The sequence below is a fragment of the Musca vetustissima genome, unplaced genomic scaffold (assembly GCF_032173495.1).
Source record: "Musca vetustissima isolate MV318-11 ecotype Yass unplaced genomic scaffold, APGP_CSIRO_Mvet_v1 utg51398, whole genome shotgun sequence".
Lineage (NCBI taxonomy): Eukaryota > Metazoa > Arthropoda > Insecta > Diptera > Muscidae > Musca > Musca vetustissima.
Genome location: NW_026872823.1, coordinates 85,079 through 112,350, shown reverse-complemented (window position 1 = coordinate 112,350; position 27,272 = coordinate 85,079). Strand labels below are relative to the sequence as shown.

The following is a 27,272-nucleotide window of genomic DNA, read 5'->3' as shown; positions in this document are numbered from 1 at the left end:
TCTACTAACTCAAAACATATATTTATTGCTAAGGAAAAACTGCGAGGAAGCGTAATTTGTATTTGACATTGGATTATTTTTAAATCATTAGTAGTTCCAATTATACGTGATTACTATAATTGAACAAACTATTCAATTAAGCGGGTTCGGATAATTGGTTCCTCGGTTAATTGAACAAAAATTTGTGCAAATTTTGATGTGCAATTAACCGAAAAATACTGTACAAACTATAATGGACAGACGGACGGACACACATGTCCAGATCGACTCAGCTGGTCGATATAGGACGATCGGTATACTTAAAGGTTGTCTACGACCAATATTTCACGGTGTTACAAACTCTTCGGGCTGCACGGGCTGTAGCGTATAATTAAGAAAATTTTTTTATATATATTTTTTATTTATTTATTTTGTTTGAGAGGGCCGATGATCATTGGAATGAATTTTGACTGAGATATTTATGAAATCCACGCCTATTATATTATTAATCCAAATCCAAGCCGTTGAAAAAATAATCTGTAAAAATCACACCTTCAGAGACCTTAAAAATATTATTTAATAAAAAAATTCAAGCCTATCACTGGCTTTGAAAAAAATATTCCTTGAAATAATCTACGCCTGTTATAGGCCTTAAAAATCCACGTCTATTAGAGGCCTTGAGATAAATATTCGTTGAAAAAATCTACACCTGTTATAGCCCTGAAAAAATTCACGCCTCTTATTGCCCTCGAGAAGAATATTCTTTGATGGAATCCACGCCTATTAGACACCTTGAAAAAATGTTTATTAAAAATTCACGCCTTTTTTAGAGGGACCGAAAATAACAGTTATATTTTAAAATGCGAATAAAAAAATCATCATGTTAGAGACATGGGACACCAATAGTGTCATATACCAAAAGATTCGTATTGAGGAGCCCAGGGACGTACGCAGGGGGGCGGCCCGGGGGAAACACCCCCCCCCCCCCAAAATGAATTTTGTTCACGCCTATTAGAGGCCTTGAAAAAATACTCTTTTTGAAATCCACGCATTAGGCGGACCCTTGTAAAATTTTTCTTTAAAAAATCCATGAGACACTTGAAAAAACTTTTGAAAAATTATACTCGAAAAATATTATTTAAAAAAACAACACTTTTGGAGGACCCTTGGAAATTTTTTTAAATACACACCCTTGAAGAATTATTCATTAAAAATGCACGCTTTTGTTGGACCCTTAAAGGAAGTAACCCAACCAGAAAAAAATATTCTTTAAAATCTCCACGCCTTTTCTTCAAATGGTCTCCGAAAGTTCTTGGAAATTTATTTTCAATTTTTTTTTACACGCACAGAAAACCTCATTGTCATCATCAGGGCCATTCTAAATTCAATTCTTGGGAACTCAAAACAAAACCGGAAAACGTAATGATAACTTCTTGGTCTCATCCCAAGGGTTTAAAAGACAAAATCACAGCAATGCTGAGTTTATTTCTAATCTGGTGTCGTTTAAGTTTCAGATTCCTTGAACAGTCAAGAATAAAAATTATGTCTTCTGAATAAAAAAAAAAACACTAACCTCCGGCAAAAGGTTATCATTGAGAACGGCGACATATTTTTTGTGTTGTTGTATTTCGAAATTTCGAAAATAAATTTTGTATTGAATACACAGTAGCATAATGTGTATGCTAATGCATTTTATAAACAATATTTTTTCAAGGAGCTGTAGGTGTAGATTTTTTAAAGAATACTTTTTTCAAGGGTCCACCTAAGGCGTGGATTTTTTAAAGAATATTTTTTCAAGGGTCCATCTAAGGCGTGGATTTTTTAAAGAATATTTTTTCAAGGGTCCATCTAAGGCGTGGATTTTTTAAAGAATATTTTTTCAAGGATCCACCTAAGGCGTCTATCCAAGGCGTGGATTTTTTTAAAGAATATTTTTTCAAGGGTCCACCTAAGGCGTGGATTTTTTAAAGAATATTTTTTCAAGGGTCCACCTAAGGCGTGGATTTTTTAAAGAATATTTTTTTTAAGGGTCCACCTAAGGCGTGGATTTTTTAAAGAACATTTTTTTAAGGGTCCACCTAAGGCGTGGATTTTTTAAAGAACATTTTTTTAAGGGTCCACCTAAGGCGTGGATTTTTTAAAGAACATTTTTTTAAAGGTCCACCTAAGGCGTGGATTTTTTAAAGAATATTTTTTCAACGGTCCACCTAAGGCGTGGATTTTTTAAAAAATATTTTTTCAAGGCTCCACTTAAGGCGTGGATTTTTTAAAGAATATTTTTTCAATGGTCCACCTAAGGCGTGGATTTTTTAAAGAATATTTTTTCAAGGGTCCACCTAAGGCGTGGATTTTTTAAAGAATATTTTTTCAAGGGTCCACCTAAGGCGTGGATTTTTTAAAGAATATTTTTTCAAGGGTCCACCTAAGGCGTGGATTTTTTAAAGAATATTTTTTCAAGGGTCCACCTAAGGCGTGGATTTTTTAAAGAATATTTTTTCAAGGGTCCACCTAAGGCGTGGATTTTTTAAAGAATATTTTTTCAAGGGTCCACCTAAGGCGTGGATTTTTTAAAGAATATTTTTTCAAGGGTCCACCTAAGGCGTGGATTTTTTAAAGAATATTTTTTCAAGGGTCCATCTAAGGCGTGGATTTTTCAAAGAATATTTTTTCAAGGCGTGGATTTTTTAAAGAATATTTTTTCAAGGCGTGGATTTTTTAAAGAATATTTTTTCAAGGCGTGGATTTTTTAAAGAATATTTTTTCAAGGGTCCACCTAAGGCGTGGATTTTTTAAAGAATATTTTTTCAAGGGTCCACCTAAGGCGTGGATTTTTTAAAGAATATTTTTTCAAGGGTCCACCTAAGGCGTGGATTTTTTAAAGAATATTTTTTCAAGGGTCCACCTAAGGCGTGGATTTTTTAAAGAATATTTTTTCAAGGGTCCACCTAAGGCGTGGATTTTTTAAAGAATATTTTTTCAAGGGTCCACCTAAGGCGTGGATTTTTTAAATAATATTTTTTCAAGGGTCCACCTAAGGCGTGGATTTTTTAAAGAATATTTTTTCAAGGGTCCACCTAAGGCGTGGATTTTTTAAATAATATTTTTTCAAGGGTCCACCTAAGGCGTGGATTTTTTAAAGAATATTTTTTCAAGGGTCCACCTAAGGCGTCTATCCAAGGCGTGGATTTTTTAAAGAATATTTTTTCAAGGGTCCACCTAAGGCGTCTATCCAATGCGTGGATTTTTTAAAGAATATTTTTTCAAGGGTCCACCTAAGGCGCCTATCCAGGCGTGGATTTTTTAAAGAATATTTTTTCAAGGGTCCACCTATGGCGTCTATCCAAGGCGTGGATTTTTTAAAGAATATTTTTTCAAGGGTCCACCTAAGGCGTCTATCCAAGGCGTGGATTTTTTAAAGAATATTTTTTCAAGGGTCCACCTAAGGCGTCTATCCAAGGCGTGGATTTTTTAAAGAATATTTTTTCAAGGGTCCACCTAAGGCGTCTATCCAAGGCGTGGATTTTTTAAAGAATATTTTTTCAAGGGTCCACCTAAGGCGTCTATCCAAGGCGTGGATTTTTTAAAGAATATTTTTTCAAGGGTCCACCTAAGGCGTCTATCCAAGGCGTGGATTTTTTAAAGAATATTTTTTCAAGGGTCCACCTAAGGCGTCTATCCAAGGCGTGGATTTTTTAAAGAATATTTTTTCAAGGGTCCACCTAAGGCGTCTATCCAAGGCGTGGATTTTTTAAAGAATATTTTTTCAAGGGTCCACCTAAGGCGTCTATCCAAGGCATGGATTTTTTAAAGAATATTTTTTCAAGGGTCCACCTAAGGCGTCTATCCAAGGCGTGGATTTTTTAAAGAATATTTTTTCATGGGTCCACCCAAGGCGTGGATTTTTTAAAGAATATTTTATCAAGGGTACACCTAAAGCGCGGATTTTTTAAAGAATATTTTTTCAAGGGTCCACATAAGGCGTGGATTTTTAATGAATATTTTTTCAAGGGCTATAATAGGCGTGGATTTTTTAAAGAATATTTTTTCAAGGGTCCACATAAGGCGTGGAAATTTAAAGAATATTTTTTTCAAGGCTCCACCTAAGGCGTGGATTTTTTAAAGAATATTTTTTCAAGGGTCCACCTAAGGGGTGGATTTTTTAAAGAATATTTTTTCAAGGGTCCATCTAAGGCGTGGATTTTTTAAAGGATATTTTGTCAATGGTCCACATAAGGCTTGGATTTTTTAAAGAATATTTTTTTCAGGGGTCCACCTAAGGCGTGGATTTTTTAAAGAATATTTTTTCAAGGGTCCACCTAAGGCGTGGATTTTTTAAAGAATATTTTTTCAAAGGTCCACCTAAGGCGTGGATTTTTTAAAGAATATTTTTTCAAAGGTCCACCTAAGGCGTGGATTTTTTAAAGAATATTTTTTTCAAGGCGTGAATTTTTTTAAAGAATATTTTTTCAAGGGTCCACCTAAGGCGTGAATTTTTTTAAAGAATATTTTTTCAAGGGTCCACCTAAGGCGTGGATTTTTTTAAAGAATATTTTTTCAAGGGTCCACCTTAGGCGTGGATTTTTTTAAAGAATATTTTTTCAAGGGTCCACCTAAGGCGTGGATTTTTTTAAAGAATATTTTTTCAAGGGTCCACCTAAGGCGTGGATTTTTTTTAAAGAATATTTTTTCAAGGGTCCTCCTAAGGCGTGAATTTTTTTAAAGAATATTTTTTCAAGGGTCCACCTAAGGCGTGGATTTTTTTTAAAGAATATTTTTTCAAGGGTCCACCTAAGGCGTGAATTTTTTTTTAAAAATTTTTTTTAAGGGTCCACCTAAGGCGTGGATTTTTTTAAAGAATAGTTTTTCAAGGGTCCACCTAAGCGTGGATTTTTTAAAGAACATTTTTTCAAGGGTCCACCTAAGGCGTGGATTTTTTAAAGAATATTTTTTCAAGGGTCCACCTAAGGCGTGGATTTTTTAAAGAATATTTTTTCAAGGGTCCACCTAAGTCGTGGATTTTTAAAGAACATTTTTTCAAGGGCCCACCTAAGGCGTGGATTTTTTAAAGAATATTTTTCAAGGGTCCACCTAAGGCGTGGATTTTTTAAAGAATATTTTTTCAAGGGTCCATGTAAGGCGTGGATTTTTAAAGAATATTTTTTCAAGGGTCCATGTAAGGCGTGGATTTTTAAAGAATATTTTTTCAAGGGTCCATGTAAGGCGAGGATTTTTAAAGAATATTTTTTTCAAGGGTCCACAGGAGGCGTGGATTTTTTAAAGAATATTTTTTCAAGGGTCCACCTAAGGCGTGGATTTTTTAAAGAATATTTTTTCAAGGGTCCACCTAAGGCGTGGATTTTTTAAAGAATATTTTTTCAAGGGTCCACCTAAGGCGTGGATTTTTTAAAGAATATTTTTCAAGGGTCCACCTAAGGCGTGGATTTTTTAAAGAACATTTTTTCAAGGGTCCACCTAAGGCGTGGATTTTTAAAGAACATTTTTTCAAGGGCCCACCTAAGGCGTGGATTTTTTAAAGAATATTTTTCAAGGGTCCACCTAAGGCGTGGATTTTTTAAAGAATATTTTTTCAAGGGTCCATGTAAGGCGTGGATTTTTAAAGAATATTTTTTCAAGGGTCCATGTAAGGCGTGGATTTTTAAAGAATATTTTTTCAAGGGTCCATGTAAGGCGTGGATTTTTAAAGAATATTTTTTTCAAGGGTCCACAGGAGGCGTGGATTTTTTAAAGAATATTTTTTCAAGGGTCCACCTAAGGCGTGGATTTTTAAAGAACATTTTTTCAAGGGCCCACCTAAGGCGTGGATTTTTTAAAGAATATTTTTCAAGGGTCCACCTAAGGCGTGGATTTTTTAAAGAATATTTTTTCAAGGGTCCATGTAAGGCGTGGATTTTTGAAGAATATTTTTTCAAGGGTCCATGTAAGGCGTGGATTTTTAAAGAATATTTTTTCAAGGGTCCATGTAAGGCGTGGATTTTTAAAGAATATTTTTTTCAAGGGTCCACAGGAGGCGTGGATTTTTTAAAGAATATTTTTTCAAGGGTCCACCTAAGGCGTGGATTTTTTAAAGAATATTTTTTCAAGGGTCCACCTAAGGCGTGGATTTTTTAAAGAACATTTTTTCAAGGGTCCACCTATGGCTTGGTTTTTTATAAAGCATATTTTTTTCAAGAATCCACCTAAGGCGTGGATTTTTTAAAGAATATTTTTTCAAGAATCCACCTAAGGCGTGGATTTTTTAAAGAATATTTTTTCAAGGGTCCACCTAAGGCGTGGATTTTTTAAAGAATATTTTTTCAAGGGTCCACCTAAGGCGTGGATTTTTTAAAGAATATTTTTTCAAGGGTCCACCTAAGGCGTGGATTTTTTAAAGAATATTTTTTCAAGGGTCCACCTAAGGCGTGGATTTTTTAAAGAATATTTTTTCAAGGGTCCACTTATGGCTTGGTTTTTTATAAAGCATATTTTTTTCAAGAATCCACCTAAGGCGTGGATTTTTTTAAATTTTGAAGAGCCCACCTAAGGCGTGGATTTTTTAAAGAATATTTTTTCAAGGGTCCACCTAAGGCGTGGATTTTTTAAATAATATTTTTTCAAGGGTCCACCTAAGGCGTGGATTTTTTAAAAAATATTTTTTTAGAGAGCCCACCTAAGGCGTGGATTTTTTAAGATTTACAAAAGCCCACATAAGGCGTGGATTTTTAAAGAAATTTTTTTTCAAATGCCAACAGCAGCAAGAAACCCTTTTTTATTGTATTTGACGTATGAGTAATATGCGATTATGTCCCATTAAATAATATTAACCATACGCCCCTTTAGCATTATCGATGGATGATATTTTCGTTAAATTTGTAGTTTTTTATTAAGGATTCCACTTAATTTCTAGCACGTTGTATTGTCATCCTGCCAGATGCCTGTATTTATTACAATGTATGTAAATGTGATAACACAAACAACAGAAAACAAGGCCACATGATTTGACTTATGAAATTCACAGCAACAACAACAACAACAAAAACGAATATTTAAACAAATATTATATGCTACAGTTTTTGTTGTTTCTGACTTAGTTCGTGATGTGATCAGCAGTGGCACAATTTAATGATAATCGCAACAACTAAAAACTACACAACAATGTAATGTGTAAATTACAAAAATAATACAAATAAAAGCAACAACAAAGATAAAGAAAAAACTACTAAGCAGCGCTACTATATATAATGTGGCGTTGTCGACTATGTAAGGACTCCTACACCTGCCAGCATATTTTGAAGATGTATTCTTAGGCTAAATTATAGTTAATAGATTCACACTGAATATAAAGGATTTCTATACAGCTACAAGGCCTTTAGATCTTTCTATTTTTTTAATAGACTACATCCGATTTTTATCAAGCATAACCTTGAATTACGTTCGTATCTGAATATAATGAGCCGAAGATTTTTTCGCACTACTCTAGATAGTGAAAACTGACTAAAAAAATAAATGTGGTTCAAAGATCACATTTTGAGCATAGGAAACGAACACCTATTCGTGAATTATTGAATTTAATAACAATCTGGATACTGTGAACAGGACTTAGGACTTAGATATAGCAAAGGGTATTTTGGTAATTCGAACTATAAGTATCCGAAAAGTACGAAAATGTACTAAATTTGAAATTTGGAATGCAAATTAAGGTTGAGAAGTAGGCTCAATATAAGGAGCTGGCTTTGGAAGCGTGTACTACGTGTATACGAAAAGTACTATATGGTACTATATTTGGTACAAATTTAATTTGGAAGTAAAAATTGAGTTGGAATCCTGAAAATATAAATTAACATTAACGTCGGAGTGTAGGATTGGAATATGTACGTAGTTTTGGAAATGTTTTACTTATGTGTACGAAAAGTACTAAATCGTACTATACGGTTGGGTGAATCGATAGAGCTGGAACAATGAAATTTGGAGACAGGATCACTGTTGGGGTGTAGGATTATGGTATATAGAGAATTTTGAAAATTCGTACTAATGTTATAGTACACATTAGTACGAATTTTCAAAATTCTGGTACCAAATTTGGATTTGGGTGAACCGATAGAGCTGGAATCTTTACATTTGGAGTTAGAATCATTGTGGAATAGGGGTAGAATTGAGCTATTTAGGAAGTTTTGGAAATTCCTACTAATCTGAACTAAATTTTGTACAATTTAAAATTTCGGTGAACCGATGCGATGAAGTTTTGGAAATTTTCGACTAAATGCTAGTTTGAATGAACCGATACAGCTGGAATCTTAAAATTTGGTGTTAGGATCACTGTTGGAGTTTGGGATTGGGTTTTGTAGGAAGTTGTGGAAATTCATAGTAATGTGTACAAAAAATTTTGTACAATATAAATTTTGGATGAAACAACACAGCTGGAATACTGAAATTTTGAGATAGGGTTACTGTTAGGGTATAGGATTGGGGGATATGTAGAAAGTTTTGGAAATTTATACCAATGTGTACAAAATGGTACCAAATAAGGATTTAAGTGAACCGATATAGCTAGAATCTTGAAATTTGAAGTTAGGATTACTCTTGGGGGTGTAGGATTGGGCTATGTAGGAAGTTTCGGATATGTCTACTAATGTGTACTAAATGGCACTAAATTTGGTAAAGCTTGGATTAAAAGTTGACCGATAGAGCTAGAATCCTGAAAATGGGTCCCACCTTCAAACTTGATCTAGGTTTGGATAATAGAATAAGTTGTGCGTAAATATTGAAAATGTTGACCCTATGTGGGAGAAGTACCAGAAGAAGTGTACCAAAGAGTTGCATCTTCAAACTTGATCTAGGTTTGGTAAAGATAAGAAGCTGTACAAAGTTTGGTTATAATCGGACAATCCATTCGCCTGATATTGGATTTATAAATGTTGAAAATTCCTGTGGGGGGAGGTACCAGAAGGAATGAACCAATGAGTCCCATCTTCCTACTTGATCTAGGCTTGGTAAAGATAATAGGTTGTACAAAGTCTCATTAAATTCTGATAGTCCCCGTTTGCATGTTATTATAAAATAATAATTTAATAATTTTTAGCACAATTTTGACCATCTTCAAACTTGATCTAGGCTTGGTAAATGTAATAGGTTGTGCAAAGTTTGGTTCAAAACGGACATTCCATTAGCTTGATATTGATATTATAAATATTGAAAATTTTGACCCTCTGTGAGGGAGGTACCAAAAAGATGAGTCCCATCTTCAAATTTTTATCTAGGTTAGGTAAAGATAATAGAATGTACATGTTATTATAAAATAAATTTTTGAACACAATTTGGAACATTAGTTGGGGAGGTACCAGAAGGAGAGGACCGATATACCCCATTTTATTAACCCTTTCAGCGTCAAAAACAAATTTTGTCGGAATAAAACCAATAATTTTGTAGGTATTAAAAATCATATAAAGGCACAGAATTTAGAAAAAAAGCAATTTTTATTTTAACCCTCGGACAGTTTTGTCTGTTTTTCAGCAAAAATAAAAACATCAATTGTACCGGTACATAGGATAATCGAAAAATCGCCAAGAAAGAGAGTAATTTTAAATGTCGAATATATTCGACAAAAAAACACTGAAAGGGTTAAGATATGCCAAGTGAAATGAAATCGGTTGCTGCCACGGACAACGGACGGCCGGACATGTGTAAATCGACTCCAAATTTTCTGAAACGGATTTTGTCCAAAGAAACATGGTTAGACTCCATCCAATCAATATTGCGATGAGGCACATTTTTATCGCATTAAAGTGTATGTACCCTCAGTAGCCATAAGGCTGTGGGTATAACAAGTCCACGCCTTTGATAGCCCTTGAAAATATTCATTAAAATATACACGCCCATGGTAGACCTTGACAACTATTCCATACCAAATCATTGCCAATTATAGCCCTTCAAGGAGTATTCGTAAAAAATTAACGCCTGATTATGATTCCTCTAAAAATATTCTTTAAAAATCCCCGCTTCTTTAAGATCATCCAAAAGAGTTAAATGTCTATTTACCCAAAATCGAAGCCCATACACCACGAAATAGGGTATTCTAATCTATATTAAGCAATCGAATACTTTTATGAATTAAAAAAAATACATATATACATATATATTAACAAATATATAAACTTATGTATGAAATTCAAAAATATATATTATTTTTTATGAAATGTAAGTACATATGAGTATTTGTGTGCGTAAGTGTGATCAACACGAGTAGCGATGATATTACAATTTTTTTTTTTATTTTTTGAAAAATATGTTGATACCAAAAGGAAACCCTAGAAACCAAGGCTTCATAAAAAAATAATAATTAAGCTCGCCCAAAAACAAAGCCGCCAGAAGTAAAAAAAGTTATCTTTTTTCCAAAAAAAAAATAATAATGTGAAACAATAACAAAATATAAGCAAATCACACAGATAGAACCCTTACACACACATAGACATATTTTCATCTATACCATAAGTAAATTAGTTAGTATTTTATAGAAAAAAAAAACTATATTTTTGTTCATTATGCAAATGGTGTGTAGAGTGATGTTCTTGTCTAAGTGTTAGTATGTGTGATAGTCACACATTTTATATATGTGCATATATATGTGTGTGTGATAATTTCATCATCAGAGATATGGAGGCTCACATGTACACACAGATAGTTGTGTATATGTACAAAGGGCCATATTTGTATTGGGGACTTGGTGTATACATATACTCCCCAACACACCCACACACCCATATATAGCGATGGAACATACAACACGATTCGTTTATGATCGTGTGATCGTTCGTTCGTTCATTCGTGCAGATTGCTCGTATATTTTTCTCTTTCACAATATTGTACGCACACACACACATTGATTGCTCTCTTAAAGCATAGCCTATCATTGGCATTAGCATATGGTGGCCAAGTAAAACCGCTATACACCGTGTCCGTGTATGTATGCCCATGGTGTATGCATGCATGTATGGCTGTGTGTGTGTGTGAGTGTCTGTGGCATATTGTATGTTTGATTTCGCTTGTGAGATGATGCTTTACTGTTGGCTGCATTTTATACTATAATTAGTCGTGTTCTGCCTTCGCAAGTAAGTAGTAGCTTCAGTTTAGAACGTTGTCCACCGCCGAAGCAAGGAGACAACACACAGTTGAAGAAAAAAAGTAAAAAAACAAGAAGAAAATAAGAAAATAAAAAAAACACATAACAAATAAACAAGAAAATAATACTATACAATATAAAGTCAACAGCAAACGAAACGAAAAACACGAAGTCCATGACAGCAGAATTCGGTCTGTCTGTCTGTTTGGTTTTTTTTTCAGTTCCATTGGTATTAAGCCACAACTAATGTTTGTGCATATTCTCTAAGTTCTCCAGTAATCAGTACGCTCCAGTCGATCTGCACAGTTGGATCGAGGCGCTTTTTGCTCGACCAAACAAAAAACCTAAAGCTAAGCCGAAAACAAAAAAGAAAACTTTTTCCCAGCCACCACAGTTCCGTTCTCCCTTTTTTTCGTGAGCCAAGCTATCTACCATTACGAACAGGAAAAAAAGGGGAGCAAATGGATGGGGTTCATCTTTAACTGGGATTAGAATATTCCAAAAAAAAATAAAAAAAAATAACAAACGAAAAACTATTCAAATGAATTTGTAGTTGTCTTTAAAAAAATAGTTTAGTTTAAAAAATCATAAAACGGAAACGAAACGGTTAACTTCGATTAAAAAAGTAATTAAAAATGTTTCGATTTTTTTTAATTATAAAAAAGTGGCTTGTGTTTTTTTACTTAAAAACATTTTAATAATTTTTTTTTTTAAAGTGGCATTGTGTTAATTATTTTAAATTTTTTTTTATTATTATTTGAATAAAAATATTTAAAAGTGGCTTATATATATTTTTTTACTTCAATAGTTTTATTAATTTTTAAATAGAAGTGAACTCTGTTTTAATTTTTTTTATAAAACATTTAAATTTGAATGAAAATATTTAAAAGTGTGTCTGCTGTTTCTTTTTTTTCTAAAAAAAATTTTTTTTTTTAAATTTTCTCCCAAGTGAACTTTGTGTTTTTTATTTCGTTTTATTGCCGTTTGTATGTGTGTGTGTGTCTATGTTTTCTTTTTTTTTTTTTTGCAGTCATAGTTAAGTGTCACCGTGACTTATCTGGTCCTTCTTCTTTCTTTTCTCTTTTTTTTTGTCTCATTAGGAGGTTATCGCGAAATTCTAATAGTTTTGTTTCCCCTCTGGATTATCGATTTTCTTTTTCTATATATTTCTAACTCCGTGGTGGATCGTTAAGGAAACGGAAATACACGCATTCAAAATTGGGGTATAATGGAGCCCCTGTGGAAGCGGTAAGTTGGCATGAAATTATATCATATATAAAACTTAATAATATTTATAAAAAAAATAATAGATCCTTGGATTAAATTTAAATTCTTTTAAATATTTAATAATTATTATAAATAATAATAAATAATTGGTAAAATTGTTGCAAATTAATAATTAAAATTTAAATATTTTTTATTTTTTTTTTTTTTGAATTTTTGCCTGTAAGGGCATTGAACATTTGAATGAATTTTAAGTGAGTTTTTGATTTGATTTCTATTATAATTTTAGTTATTTTTTATACACAATTTTTAATTATTTTTTTTATATTACAAAAAAAAATAATAGTAAATTATTTATATATTAATTATTATTATTTTCAATAATAATTATAATTATTTTCAAATCATTTTTTTTGTTATTTTTTGTAAAATAATAAAATTAATTAAAAATTGTGTATAAAAATAAATGATTTTTGTCAGTAATTAAAAAAACAAAAAAATAATAGATATTATTAATATAAAAAAATTGGTATAAAAAGTAAATAAAATTATCATAAATAATAAATAATTATATTAATAATAATTATTAATTTGTTAATACCTAACAAACATTGATTATTTTTTTAAATTAAAAACAATATATCATATATAACCGGAATTATTAAGAAAATATTAATTAAAAAAATAATTAAAATTAATAGAACAATTATTTTATAAAATATAAACATTATTGTTTTATAATTAACCAAAATTAACCAATTATAAAGACATATATTAAATTTTAAAAGGTTATTAATTGTTTTTAAAAATTAAAAACACAAATTATATTAATTATTATTAATAAATAAATCAATATATATTTTGATTTTAATAAACTTAATTTTTAAATGTTATTTTAATAAATAACGTAAATATAATATCTATTAATTAAAAATAAATGTGTTTATGTATAAAAGTTAATCACTTTTACAAAAAAACGGTCTATTAATTAATTTTGAAAAATTCAGAAATTACTTAGTTAATTAGTAAAAAAGAAAATCAATTTAAAACATTTTTATATATTTCGTATTTAAATAATATTAATTATGAAATATATTTTTATTTTTTAACTTATTTTTTATTTCGAATAATAATATATAAACCTTTTTGGAACACTTACTTCCAATTTGAATATATTTAAATTCAAATACAAAATTCAATATATATTATATATTATTGATTTATATATATATATATATATATATATTATTGATTTATTAATTAATAAGTATATATTTATTCTTCAATAGTTTATTCTTTAAAAAAAGTAATTAAAATTTAAACATTATTTAGTTATTAAAAAAAATTAATCAAACATTTTATATATTTTTTTTAAATAACTAACTAAACAATAATTTTATTTAAATTATTATAAATACTTTATTAGAAATAATAATTTACATTACTTAGGTTTTTAAATTTTATTGCAACTAACATAAACTACAAATGATATTTCCGTATTGTCTAGTGGTTAGGATAACCGGTTCTAGGGCCGATATATCGAGTTTCGAGAGCAAAAAGACATATCTTATTCTGCTATCATTTGATATCACTGTGTCAATTACGAAGTAGGGATACACTAATTCAAATTTGCGAATTCGATAATTTATCCACCTTCCTCCCCGACTTGAAGCTTCCGTAGGTTATTTGTAGCCACCCGGCAGAGATTTTTGGAATAATCTTTACAACTTTAAAACTTTCATCGGAGTTTTTTTTTTTTTTGATCCATTTTGATCCATTAAATTGAATTTTAACGAGTAGTTTGTCGCTTCTTAAGACATATTGAACTTAGTATCTTAAACTTCATATTGGCTTCTAGGACCAAATAGAATTGTTTTTATTTTTTTGTACCGTATTGTCTAGTAGTTAGAATATCCAATTCTAGGGCTCATATATCGGCTCCGGAAAACGAAAAATTCCAGCTTATTCTGTAGTCATTTGATGGCACTGCGGCAATTTCAAAGTAGGGGATAAGTTGAGCGACTTTCAATTGATCGACAATGAGTAACAAAGTCAATTCCCTGACGTTGGCCAGGGAAAAAATTCAACTTTTTTGGTAGGGTAAACAAACTTTGCCGTTGATTACGAACAGGTTCTATATATAGTAAATTTTCCAAGATTTTTGTTGGCTTTTAGCTTTTCTACAGTAAAGACTTGGCGTTCTTTGCTCTTGGGAATTTTCCCAATATGGATGTTGATAATCCTAGGGTGTTCGATCAAATATATTGGTCCACGTTTGAGTCTAACCCTTCATATGAAGCTATCACCATATTTTGGATATTTTGAAGATTTCAAATCAAATTTCCAACCAAATAACAACCTGTTATTTGGTATTTCACAATCTCAGAAAGTAAAGAATCTTCACGCCTTTATGCCTTTCGCTAAATTTTAATTTTTTTTTTTTTTTTTTTTTTGACGGCCCAATGAACATATTAAAGCGATAATGGATATAAATGTGTTTTTTTAACTTTTCAGAAGATAAAAGTCATCCTGACTGAAAATGTTTAATTATTATCCATGTTTAGACATATGGGCACTTCCGCAGTCACTTACACGACTTTCAGAGGCAAAATCAAATTTTAAATCTTAAATAAATCGAAAACAATTACATTTTTTACAATTCTCCCTTAATAATTTTTTGTAGAACTTTAGGAGTACTATCAGTGGTAAAAAAATTGAGAGCCTCTATTTCTTTACTTTTGAGATAAAAGCCACAAAAGAGCGGTCACACACGCGACTTCAAATATACACCACTTTAGACATCACTACTAATAATGGGAAAACTCTGGGAATTGTGTGAATATTTTAAACTTTTTATATTCTTTACATGAATAAAAGATACCAAGCATTATTATTGCACTTTCAAAATTTCAAAATATGGCATATCCTTTATTTGCGAAGGATTTTTCTCGGTCACTCACGCGACATTGTTGATTTTGCAGTTTTTATTTCTGAAGTGTCTGCATTTTTAGTCATTAAATTAGTATTTATGCTAAGAACAAGTAGAAAAAATGACAAATGTGGTCTTTCTTTGTATTTTTTGCCTTTACTTTACGTATTTAAGCACAATTAAAGAAACAAATTCTTCGACTTTGGTTTACCATTTTGCGGAAGTGCCCATATATGTATAAGGACCCTAGTCGATTTGATGTATTTTCATGATCTCAGCCATGGATTTGTAATTTGGAATTTTAGATTCTTCGGATTTATGTTTAGCCAGATTCGCCTTTCCAGAGCTTCGAAAAATTGTATTCGCAATAAATGTCAAATATGATATTTAGCTTAACATTTCCGGTTCTCAGAAGACAAAAACAATAATTATCAATTAGGTTCCGAACGATTTTTTTTTATTTTTAAAGTCCTAGATGCATTTCCAATTGAATTTCGGATACTACAATAATCGCAGGAGTATTTTCAAATATATGGGGCTAATATTAAACATGGCTCTCATGTAAGGATGCCGGTAGATTTTAGAGTAAATTTTAAATATATATCCATATTTGGAACGATAAAAGATCTGTTTGTATAACAAAGTTTAATGTATGTCGAAGTTGTGATCCTGGCCAAATTTGGCCCTAAAAGCAAATACATTTTTAATATGGCCCGATGGCTGGCCATTTCGATCCATTTTCGTACTAATAATTTAGAAGAATTACATTTGAATGTTCAATGTTGGTCCGAAAATCTGATTTTATTCTATTTTTGCATACATTTTGGGTCCGGATTTTTTTTCGAACAGTAACACTTCACATGCAGGAATTTGTGTCGAAATTGGAATTTAATTTGGATATTTAGACATAGTCCCCCACAATATTGGTATTTTGAAGGGCATAGACTTATCTTCCAATCAAATAACAAATTTGGTATTTGGGGTTCTCATATGATAAAAAGACCTCTTTAGCACTATAGATCTATTTTTTGCCATTACACCCGTATAAAGGGGCCGTCTCATTTTAGCCTTATTTTATATTCGGAGTTTCAGTTACATGAGATTTTAGGCTCCCATTTAATAAAATACATACTTATAGGTTTTTTCTATAACCTTCCCATATTCTTAGCTCCCCTCATTTGAGGTATACCTATTAAAGGTACTAGGCATATCTTCGAATCGAAGTGTCTGTAATTTGCCATTTCGAGTTCTCTGAAGATAAAAGTCCGCCTGGTTAAAAAAAACTTGCATTGCAGATCCAGGTTCTGTCATAGTACCCATATTCGGTCTACAAAAGTAAAAAACTTCCCATAAGGTTCCCTGCCGATTTTACCCCTTTTTAAGATCTTAGCCGCATACTTAAGCTGAAACTAATTATTATTAAACATTTTGGGTTCTCGGGAGTAAAAATACGTCTTGAGCACAAATTTAAAATAGGGTCTATTATTTAGACAGATAAAGATCCCGTCGCAATTTAGGTACTTTTAATGTCCTAACCGTATTTTCCAATTGAAATGGCTAAAATTTATAGGAAATTTGCTTTTTCGAGTTCAGAGAGGAAAAAACATTTCAGTTCCACTTGTCAGGTCCTAACCGCATTTTCCAATTGAAATGGCTGAAATTTATAGGAAATTTGCTATTTCGAGTTCACAGAGGAAAAAACATTTCAGTTCCATGTTCAGAAATAGACCCCATATACAGGTCCCTACCGATTTTACCCCGTTTTAAGATCTTAGCCGCATATTTAAGCTAAAACTGGATGATATTTAGCATTTTTGGTTCTCGGGAGTATAAAATATCTCTTGGGCACAAATTTGAATATAGGGTTCATTATTTTGACTTATAAGAATCTCGATTTTAGGTACTTTTAAGGTCCTAACCGGATTTTCCAATCGAAGTGGATTCAGTTTATCGGCAATTTATTATTTCGAGTTCACAGAGGATAAAATACCTGCTGGATGAAAAAAAAAACATTTCATTTACACGTTCAGAAATAGTCTACATACAAAGGTCCCTACCGATTTTACCCCGTTTTAAGGTCTTAGCCGCATATATAAGAGGAAACTAAATGTTATTTAAAAATTCGGATTTTCAGAGCATATAATGCCTCCTAGTTACCATTTTGAATATAGATCTATAAATTAGGTCTTAGCCGCATTTTACAATCTAATTGGCTGTAATTTATATTTTCCTTTTTAAATCTCTTTTCTTTTTTGTTCATTTTAAAAACATTTTGAAACAATTCTCTTCAATTCGATCAATTACTCTTTTCTTGCCCTGAGAGAGAGAGAGAGTCAGATCAATACACTAATGTATCTCTCTTTTAGTTGCTCTCTTTATTATTTTAAAGAGTAATATAATTGATAGGCGTTAAAGTTAAGAGAACGTTTTTTATGTATTTAATTTTTCTCTTATTAATTTACTCCTCTTCTTTCTCTTAAATTAAAATGTCTCTTATGTATTATTCTCTTTTATTTTTAGGCTACTGTTTGCCGCTGTATTTACTGGAGCGTTTTTAGGAATAAATGCTGTAAGTAGATTTTTTATATCAATTTTTTTTATGTGTTCTCTCCTCCTCCCCATCACCCCCAACCACACATACACTCGCAATGATGCAAGAAATGTGGCATAAATGTGCTGATAAGAGAAAATTTACAATAACAAAACGGAAAATAAAATAAAATAAAATATACAAAACGAACAACAACAACAACAAATGATTTTCCGATAAATGGATTTGAATGAATGAAAAAGAATTATAAACGGTTATTGAGAAATGACGTTTGATAATGTAAACGCGATGACCTCAAAATCGGAATTATTGTACTTCCTTTCTGGGGGAAAAATTGAGTTAAAAAATTTTATTGAAATTTCTTGGATTTAAAAAAATAGTTTTTCAAGAGGATAGATTCTTGTAAAAAATTAGAAATAGAAAAAAATAGAAAAAAAGCATAGATTAATTTTTTCAAAATAATTTTTTTAAATCTATTTTTTAAAATTAATATTTAAGTGTGAATTTTTTATAAAATAAATTTTTAAGCGTGGATTTTTTTAAATGATTTTTTTAATTTTTTGAAAACTAATTTTTTTTAAATTATCTTTTACAATCCAGCAATTTTGGAAAACAACCGATACCGGTGCCATCTACAACACCGCTAAACACTATCGTCCCGATGTTGGCAATCAAGCCCCACCCCAACCGATCGACGACAGCTATTCGATAATTGACAGCGCGAAAAATTGCAGCACCAACACACCCGGCTGTATACCGAAATGTTTTGCCGAAAAGGGTAATCGCGGTCTGCAGGGACCAATTGGTATGCCCGGCCCCAAGGGTTTGCCCGGCTATCCCGGTACCGAAGGTCCACCCGGTGATAAGGGTCAAAAAGGTGATCCTGGTCCAATGGGACCTAGAGGCTTGAAGGGTGAACGTGGTACACCCGGTATTCCCGGTATGGCTGGTGTACCCGGTATTCAAGGTATTGCCGGTAATCCCGGTGCACCCGGTATTCCCGGTAAGGATGGCTGTGATGGTGAGAAGGGTTTGGCCGGTCTACCCGGTTTGAGCGGTATGGCTGGACCTCGTGGTTATCCAGGTCAACCTGGTGCCAAGGGTGAAAAAGGTGAACCGGCTAAGGAGAATGGTGACTATGCCAAGGGTGAAAAGGGTGAGCCCGGCTTTGCCGGTCGTCCCGGTAATCCTGGTCCCGAGGGTCCAATTGGTCCAAAGGGTGAACGTGGTGAAACTGGTCCATTGGGTGCTCCCGGTTTGCGCGGTGATCGCGGTTTGAAGGGTGAAAAGGGTGCTCCTTGCTTCCCCAGACCACAACCCGGCAGAAAAGGTGAAAAGGGTGAGAAAGGTGAACCGGCCCAATACCGACCATTTACTGGTGGTGAAACCGAGATTATTGGCGAAAAGGGTGAAATGGGTCAACGAGGTGATATGGGCGCACCCGGTGATAAGGGTTCTGTCGGCCCTCAAGGTCCACAAGGTTTTGAAGGTCCCAAGGGTGAAAAGGGTCTTCCTGGCGGTCCCGGTGATAGAGTGCGTAAAAACAACATCATAAACTTCGTTAATTTTTAATATCCTATTCTCAAAATCATTAGGGTCGTCAAGGTGCTTTCGGTCCTCCTGGTCCTCCCGGCCAAAAGGGTGATCGTGGTGAAACTGGCTTGAATGGTTTGCCTGGCAAGCCCGGTCAAAAGGGTGAACCCGGTCGTCCAGGTAAACCTGGTGAGCGTGGTCTTGTCGGTCCTCCAGGTCCACCTGGTGGCGGTCGTGGCTCCCCTGGCGCTCCCGGTCCTAAAGGTCCCCGTGGTTATCCTGGTGCTCCAGGTCCCAAGGGTTTGGATGGTTTCGATGGCCCACCTGGTCCACAAGGTTTGCCCGGTGCTAAGGGCGGCCCTGGTATGCCCGGTAACAATGGTGTTGAAGGTCCTCCCGGCGAAAAAGGTGAAAAAGGTAATGCAGGTCGTCCCGGTCCCATGGGTCCCCAAGGTCCTATCGGCCATACTGGTCCTCCAGGTCCTGAAGGTCAAAAGGGTGAAGCTGGTCTACCTGGATATGGTGAACGCGGTCCTAAAGGTGATGATGGCATTCCTGGGTAAGTCGTAGATCCCAAATCGTTTTAATTGCGGTCTAAATACAACAACATTTGGTTCTCTTCCTCTCTCTCATGACAGCACTCCCGGCTTGAAGGGTACAAAGGGTGAACGCGGTTTAACTGGCGCTCCTGGTGCCCCTGGTGACTCCAAATTAGGTCTTCCCGGTACTCCTGGTCCCGTCGGTGCTCCTGGTCCTCGTGGTGATCAAGGTCGTCCTGGTACCCCTGGTCCCAAAGGTGACATGGGTCCCAAGGGTGATGCTGGCGGCAAATGCTCAGACTGTGCTCCCGGACAGAAAGGTGACAAAGGTGATCGTGGTACAGATGGTATCCCTGGCCGTGATGGTCTCAGAGGTCCTCCCGGCGAACGTGGTTATCCTGGCGAACGTGGTTCTGATGGTATTCCTGGCCCCCCTGGTCCTCCTGGCGAGAAGGGTAGAGATGGTATCCCCGGTGCTCCAGGTCCCTATGGTCTCCCCGGTAAAAACGCTATGGTTGATCTGAATCTTATCGAACCCGTTAAGGGAGACAAGGGTGAACGTGGTTATCCTGGTGCTCAAGGTGTGAAGGGTGACAGAGGCTTAGCCGGTATTCCAGGTGCTCCTGGACAAAAGGGTGAAATTGGCGATAAGGGCGACAAAGGCTATCCCGGTCCTCCAGGTGCTGATGGCGCTCCAGGTAACCCCGGTCGTGATGGTTTTGATGGTGCTCCAGGTCGCAGCATTAAGGGTGAACCAGGTCTTGCTGGTCGCGATGGTGAAAAGGGTGACAAGGGTATGACTGGTCCCCGTGGTATGACTGGTGATCCCGGTACTTGTGACGTCGACTATTTGAAGGTTCCCGCTAAGGGCAACAAGGGTGACCGCGGTGCTCCTGGCAATCCTGGTGCATTGGGTCCCACTGGTCCCAAAGGCGACAAAGGTAGTGCTGGCCAAAAGGGTGAAACTGGTCCACAAGGTCCACCTGGACCTGCTGGTCCTCGCGGTATGACTGGTCCACGTGGTGAACCTGGTCCACAAGGTCCTATTGGTGCCCCTGGTAATCCTGGTAGAGACGGTTTGCGTGGTCCTCCCGGCAGAAACGGACCTCCTGGTCAAAAGGGTGACCAAGGTATTGCCAGACCCGGTCCTCCAGGTAGCATTGGTCGTCCCGGTTTGCCTGGTCCTAAAGGTGATCGTGGTTTGGATGGTCCCATGGGTCCTCCTGGTATGGATGGCGCTCCTGGCTACCCTGGCGAAAAAGGTGATTCTGGTCTTCCCGGTGCTCCTGGTGCCCCTGGTGTTGACGGTCCTAAGGGTGATATGGGTCCTCGTGGTCCAACTGGTCCCGCCGGCCCACCTGGTAAGCCTGGTGTCGATGGTGTTCAAGGTCGTGATGGTGCTAAGGGTGAACCCGGCTATCCCGGTTTGGTCGGTATGCCTGGTATGAAGGGTGAACGAGGTGCTCCTGGTATTGATGGTCCTAAAGGTTTCACTGGTATTACTGGTCCACCTGGCAAACGTGGTCCTCCTGGTCCTGCTGGCATTCCTGGTAAGTTAGACAAATCGATGTAATTTTTTTTTTTTCGGTAGGAAATTGAATAACTGATTCCGCTTCGTCGTATAGGCGCCAAGGGTGATCGTGGTGAACGTGGTCTGACTGGCAAGGATGGTTTGCCCGGTGTCCGTGGTCCTCCTGGCCCACCTGGTTTAATGGGTATGAAAGGTGATATGGGTCCCATGGGTCCTCCCGGTGCCGATGGTGTTCCTGGTATTGATGGCGCCAAGGGTGATCGTGGTTTGCCCGGTATGGATGGTCCCCGTGGTGAGCCTGGTGATGCTGCTGAAAAGGGTCAAAAGGGTGAACCTGGTGCCTCTGGTTTGCGTGGTGAACCTGGTATGCCCGGTGCTCCTGGCATGCCTGGTGAAAAGGGTGTACCCGGAATTGCCTTGCATGGACGTCCCGGAGCTCCTGGCGAAAAGGGTGATCGTGGCCGTGATGGGGCCGATGGCCTCAATGGCAGACCCGGTGAAAAGGGTGATCAAGGTCTGCCCGGTTTGACTGGACCAAAGGGTATTAAGGGTGACATCGGTCTACCTGGTGCTCCAGGTCTTCCTGGCATGGATGGCAAGCCTGGTCAAATGGGTCCCGCCGGTCCAATGGGTCATACCGGACCTAAAGGTGACAAGGGTGAACGTGGCTATCCTGGCATTAACGGCGCCAAGGGCGACAAGGGTGAACGTGGTGTTGCTGGCTTCAATGGCGCTCCCGGTCCTAAGGGTGACCGCGGTGTTCCCGGTAAACCTGGTCTAAATGCTACGCCTATTACGATTAAGGGTGAACCTGGTGAGATGGGTGAACCCGGTTTGATTGGTTTGCCAGGTCCTATGGGTCTCAAGGGTAACCAAGGCCCGCCCGGCTTCAACGGACCTAAGGGTGATCGTGGCTTGACTGGAGCTCCCGGTCCCAACGGTTTGAATGGTATGCCTGGTGCTAAGGGTGAACGCGGTCCCATGGGTGATGTTGGTGCTCCTGGCCTGACCATCAAGGGTGAAAAGGGTTTGCCTGGCCGTACTGGTAAAAATGGTCGTGAAGGTAGGTGGTGTCGAAGTCCTACTTGTTGTGGGTGAGAAATATCTGATCTGAGTGTTGTTTTTCAGGTGCCCCTGGTATGCCCGGTCAAAAGGGTGAAAAGGGTTTGGCTGGTTTGCCTGGTACTCCCGGTGCTCCTGGTGCCCCCGGCCCCATTGGTCCACAGGGTCCTAAAGGTGATCGCGGTTTGGTTGGTGCTCCCGGCAGAGACGGTGCTAATGGTATGCCTGGTGCTCCTGGCATTAAGGGTGATATGGGCTATCCCGGTCCCAAGGGTGATATGGGTCTGCCCGGTCTGCAAGGCGAAAAGGGTGACAAGGGTGAAATGGGCATGGTTGGCGCCCCCGGTCTGCCTGGTTTGCGCGGTGAAAAGGGTGATCGTGGTCTCGATGGTATGGAAGGTTTGCCCGGTCCCGTCGGTGCTCCCGGTGAAAAGGGCTTCCAAGGTCCACCCGGTCTCAATGGTCGTGACGGTTTGCCTGGTCTCAAGGGTGACAAGGGTGAACCCGGCAAGATTCCACCTCCCGGTCCCAAGGGTGAACCTGGCTATCCTGGACGTGATGGTCAAAAGGGTGAACGTGGTCCTCAGGGTCCTCGCGGCATGGTTGGTCTACAAGGTGAACGCGGTGAAAAGGGTGAAATGGGTTTGGTTGGTTTGACTGGCGCTCCCGGCCGTCCCGGTCCTAAGGGTGACACCGGACCAATGGGTTTAGTGGGTCGTGATGGTGCTCCCGGTCCCATGGGTGCCAAGGGTGAGCCTGGTGCACCTTGCACACATGCTCCCGACTATCTTACCGGTATTTTGTTGGTACGTCACAGTCAAACCGCCCAGGTGCCACGTTGTGAACCCGGCCACACCGAATTATGGAGTGGTTATTCGTTGTTGTATGTCGATGGTAATGATTATGCTGCCAATCAAGATTTGGGTTCGCCCGGTTCGTGTGTAAGACGTTTCTCGACACTGCCCGTCATGTCGTGCGGTACCAATAACATTTGCAACTATGCTTCGCGTAACGACAAATCGTTCTGGTTGACCACCAACAATCCATCGATGCCAATGATGCCGGTGCCAGCGCAAGAGGTTAGCCAATACATTTCACGTTGTGTGGTGTGTGAGGTGCCTGCCAATGTTATTGCTGTGCACAGTCAGACTTTGGATATACCAACGTGTCCAAATGGTTGGGAAGGCTTGTGGATTGGTTACAGTTTTATGATGGTAAGGAGAGGGGGGAGAGGAGAGGATTTTTTGATATTATTTAATTTGTTTTTCTCTTTATTTGTAGCACACTGCTGCCGGTAATGGTGGTGGTGGCCAGGACATGTCCTCGCCCGGTTCCTGTTTGGAAGACTTCCGCCCCATACCCTTCATCGAGTGTAATGGCGGCAAGGGCCATTGCTTCTTCTACGACACAATCAACAGTTTCTGGCTGGTAACCCTGGAGGAATATCAACAGTTCCAGAGACCCGATATGGTTACCCTCAAGGCGGGCAACCTGAAGCAAAGAGTCTCCAGATGTCAAGTTTGTATTAAGAACTCATCATAAGAGCCACATAGTTAGCAACAACAACAACAATAACAGCAACAACAAAGAAGTAAAATATAAAAGAAATAGCCAAGGAAAGGAAAATCCACCATAAGAGTTCCCCTACCCCCAACAAAAATAATTTCCCGCAAATTTGTCCCAGTTGATAACCAGTTTCCTTTTTTGTTTGTTCGATTGTTTGTTTTCTTTTTTTTAATATATAATTAAAAACAATTATTATTATTATTTACTATTTTTATACTCTTATGATTTACCTTAAGAATTCGAAACCGATTCCTTAATTACAAAAACTACAACAAAAACAAGAACAACAACTTTTTTTTAATGCCTTAACAATAAGTAAACGAATACCAAAAACAACAACAACAAGAAATCTTATTACAACAACAAGTTTTGTTTGTATGTTTGCCTTACTGCCTGTCTGTCTTCCCCGCACAACCCCATTCCCCACCCCAAAAAACAAAAATCCTTAGAGTTTAAATCGACAATCAGCAAACAGCAACAACAACAACAAAAAAACATTCTAATCTGCCATTTAAAACGAATTTCTATTTTTTAATATGTCGTTTTTTTCTTTTTTGTAATAAATGTAATATTTAGTGTTTTTTTAAATATAAGTAACAAAATAATACAATTAATAATAATAAAATAACAACAACAACAAAGAAAAATCCAAAATGAAAACCAAATTCCAAAATTTCCAAAGAACGAAAACTTACAAAAAAAAATCAAACCCTTGTTTTGTGTTTTTCAATTTGAAATAAACTGCCATACTAATTTTAATAATATAATATATATAAAAAATATATATAGAAATATATATTTTTAATATACATATATAAGAGAGATCCGTTATGTATAAACCAAACAACAACAACAACAAACCATAAATAATAAATAAACAAATAAAAATAAATATGTTACAAAATTATTCCAATTTTTCTAAAGAATATTTTTTCAAGCACCCATCTAAGGCGTGGATTTTTTAAAGAATATTTTTTTAAGGCTCCAACAAAGGCGTGGATTTTTTAAAGAATATTTTTTCAAGCACCCAACAAAGGCGTGGATTTTTTAAAGAATTTTTTTTTCAAGCACCCAACAAAGGCGTGGATTTTTTAAAGTATATTTTTTCAAGCACCCACCTAAGGCGTGGATTTTTTAAAGAATATTTTTCAAGGCCAACCATAGGCGTGGATTTTTTAAAGAATATTTTTTCAAGGGCAAACCTAAGGCGTGGATTTTTTAAAGAATATTTTTTCAAGCACCCAACAAAGGCGTGGATTTTTTAAAGAATATTTTTTCAAGGGTCCACCTAAGGCGTAGATTTTTTAAAGAATATTTTTTCAAGGGTCCACCTAAGGCGTAGATTTTTTAAAGAATATTTTTTCAAGGGTCCACCTAAGGCGTAGATTTTTTAAAGAATATTTTTTCAAGGGTCCACCAAAGGCGTAGATTTTTTAAAGAATATTTTTCAAGGGTCCACCTAAGGCGTAGATTTTTTAAAGAATATTTTTCAAGGGTTCAACACAGGCGTGAATTGTTTAAAGAATAATTTTTCAAGGGTCCAAACATATATTTTCAAGGGCTATAATAGGCGTGGATTTTTTCAAGGGCTATAATAGGCGTGGATTTTTTCAAGGGCTATAATAGGCGTGGATTTTTTCAAGGGCTATAATAGGCGTGGATTTTTTCAAGGGCTATAATAGGCGTGGATTTTTTCAAGGGCTATAATGGGCGTGGATTTTTTCAAGGGCTATAATAGGCGAGGATTTTTTTAAAACATATTTTTTCAATGGCTATAATAGGCGTGGATTTTTTTAAAACATATTTTTTCAAGGCCTAATACAAGGCGTAGGGTGGCGTAGGAGATGATAAATACCAAGCAACGGTTCTGATTGGCTTTAACTGCTAATCTGCCCTTTGAATGTGCACACCTTGTACGGAACAGGCGCAGTGTTCGCTTTGGCGGATGTACTCAAGAAGTACACAGCCGATATTATTGCCCTACAGGAAATGCAAAGGAAAGGGACTGGCGTAAGTAAATCAGAAGATTACGCCCTGAAACGAGATATAAAATTGTTTGCGGATTTATGGTTAACATGAAATGAGACAGATTCACTCCAGTAGATGAGCGAATTGCTATAATCCGCATAAAAGCGAAGTTCTTCTACATCAGTCTTATTTGCGCCCATTTTCCGATCGAAGACAAAGATGAGCAGACCAAAGACATATTTTACGAGCGCCTAGAATATGATCGTTGCCCTGGCCATGACATTAAAATCCTGCTGGGAGATTTGAATGCAAAAATCTGAAGGCAAAATATTTTTGGCCCCACCGTCGGAAAATTCAGCCTCCATGAAGAAACATCAGACAACGGCATGAGGTTGATTGACTTCGCGGCAGAAAAAAACGTGGTAGTTGAAAAAATATTCTTTAGAAAATCCACGCCTTGGATAGGCCTTGAAAAAATATTCTTTAAAAAATTCACGCCTTGGATAGGCCTTGAAAAAATATTCTTTAAAAAATCCACGCCTTGGATAGGCCTTGAAAAAATATTCTTTACAAAATGCACGCCTTGGATAGGCCTTGAAAAAATATTCTTTAAAAAATCCACGACTTGGATAGGCCTTGAAAAAATATTCTTTAAAAAATCCACGCCTTGGATAGGCCTTGAAAAAATATTCTTTAAAAAATGCACGCCTTGGATAGGCCTTGAAAAAATATTCTTTAAAAAATGCACGCCTTGGATAGGCCATGAAAAAATATTCTTTAAAAAATGCACGCCTTGGATAGGCCTTGAAAAAATGTTCTTTAAAAAATGCACGCCTTGGATAGGCCTTGAAAAAATATTCTTTAAAAAATGCACGCCTTGGATAGGCCTTGAAAAAATATTCTTTACAAAATCCACACCTTGGATAGGCCTTGAAAAAATATTCTTTAAAAAATCCACGCCTTGGATAGGCCTTGAAAAAATATTCTTTAAAAAATCCAGGCCTTGGATAGGTCTTGAAAAAATATTCTTTACAAAATCCACGCCTCTTTGTTGGAGCCTTGAAAAAATATTCTTTAAAAAATCCAGGCCTTGGATAGGCCTTGAAAAAATATTCTTTAAAAAATCCACGCCTTAGGTGGACCCTTGAAAAAATATTCTTTAAAAAATCCACGCCTTGGATAGGCCTTGAAAAAATATTCTTTAAAAAATCCACGCCTTGGATAGGCCTTGAAAAAATATTCTTTAAAAAATCCAAGCCTTGGATAGGCCTTGAAAA

At 36.3% G+C, this 27,272-nt stretch overlaps 1 protein-coding gene across 1 annotated transcript; it reads left to right on the top strand.

The window, feature by feature from the left end:
- Positions 1 to 12,256: 12,256 nt before the first annotated feature.
- Positions 12,257 to 24,003, top strand: LOC133338735 (collagen alpha-1(IV) chain). The gene is made up of 8 exons (XM_061546861.1): positions 12,257 to 12,340; positions 17,766 to 17,814; positions 18,397 to 19,329; positions 19,392 to 19,888; positions 19,968 to 21,418; positions 21,494 to 22,462; positions 22,528 to 23,675; positions 23,743 to 24,003. The coding sequence occupies exons 1-8, from the start codon at positions 12,321 to 12,323 to the stop codon at positions 24,001 to 24,003; spliced, it is 5,328 nt and encodes a 1,775-aa protein (XP_061402845.1). The 5' UTR covers positions 12,257 to 12,320.
- The last annotated feature ends 3,269 nt before the right edge of the window (positions 24,004 to 27,272 follow it).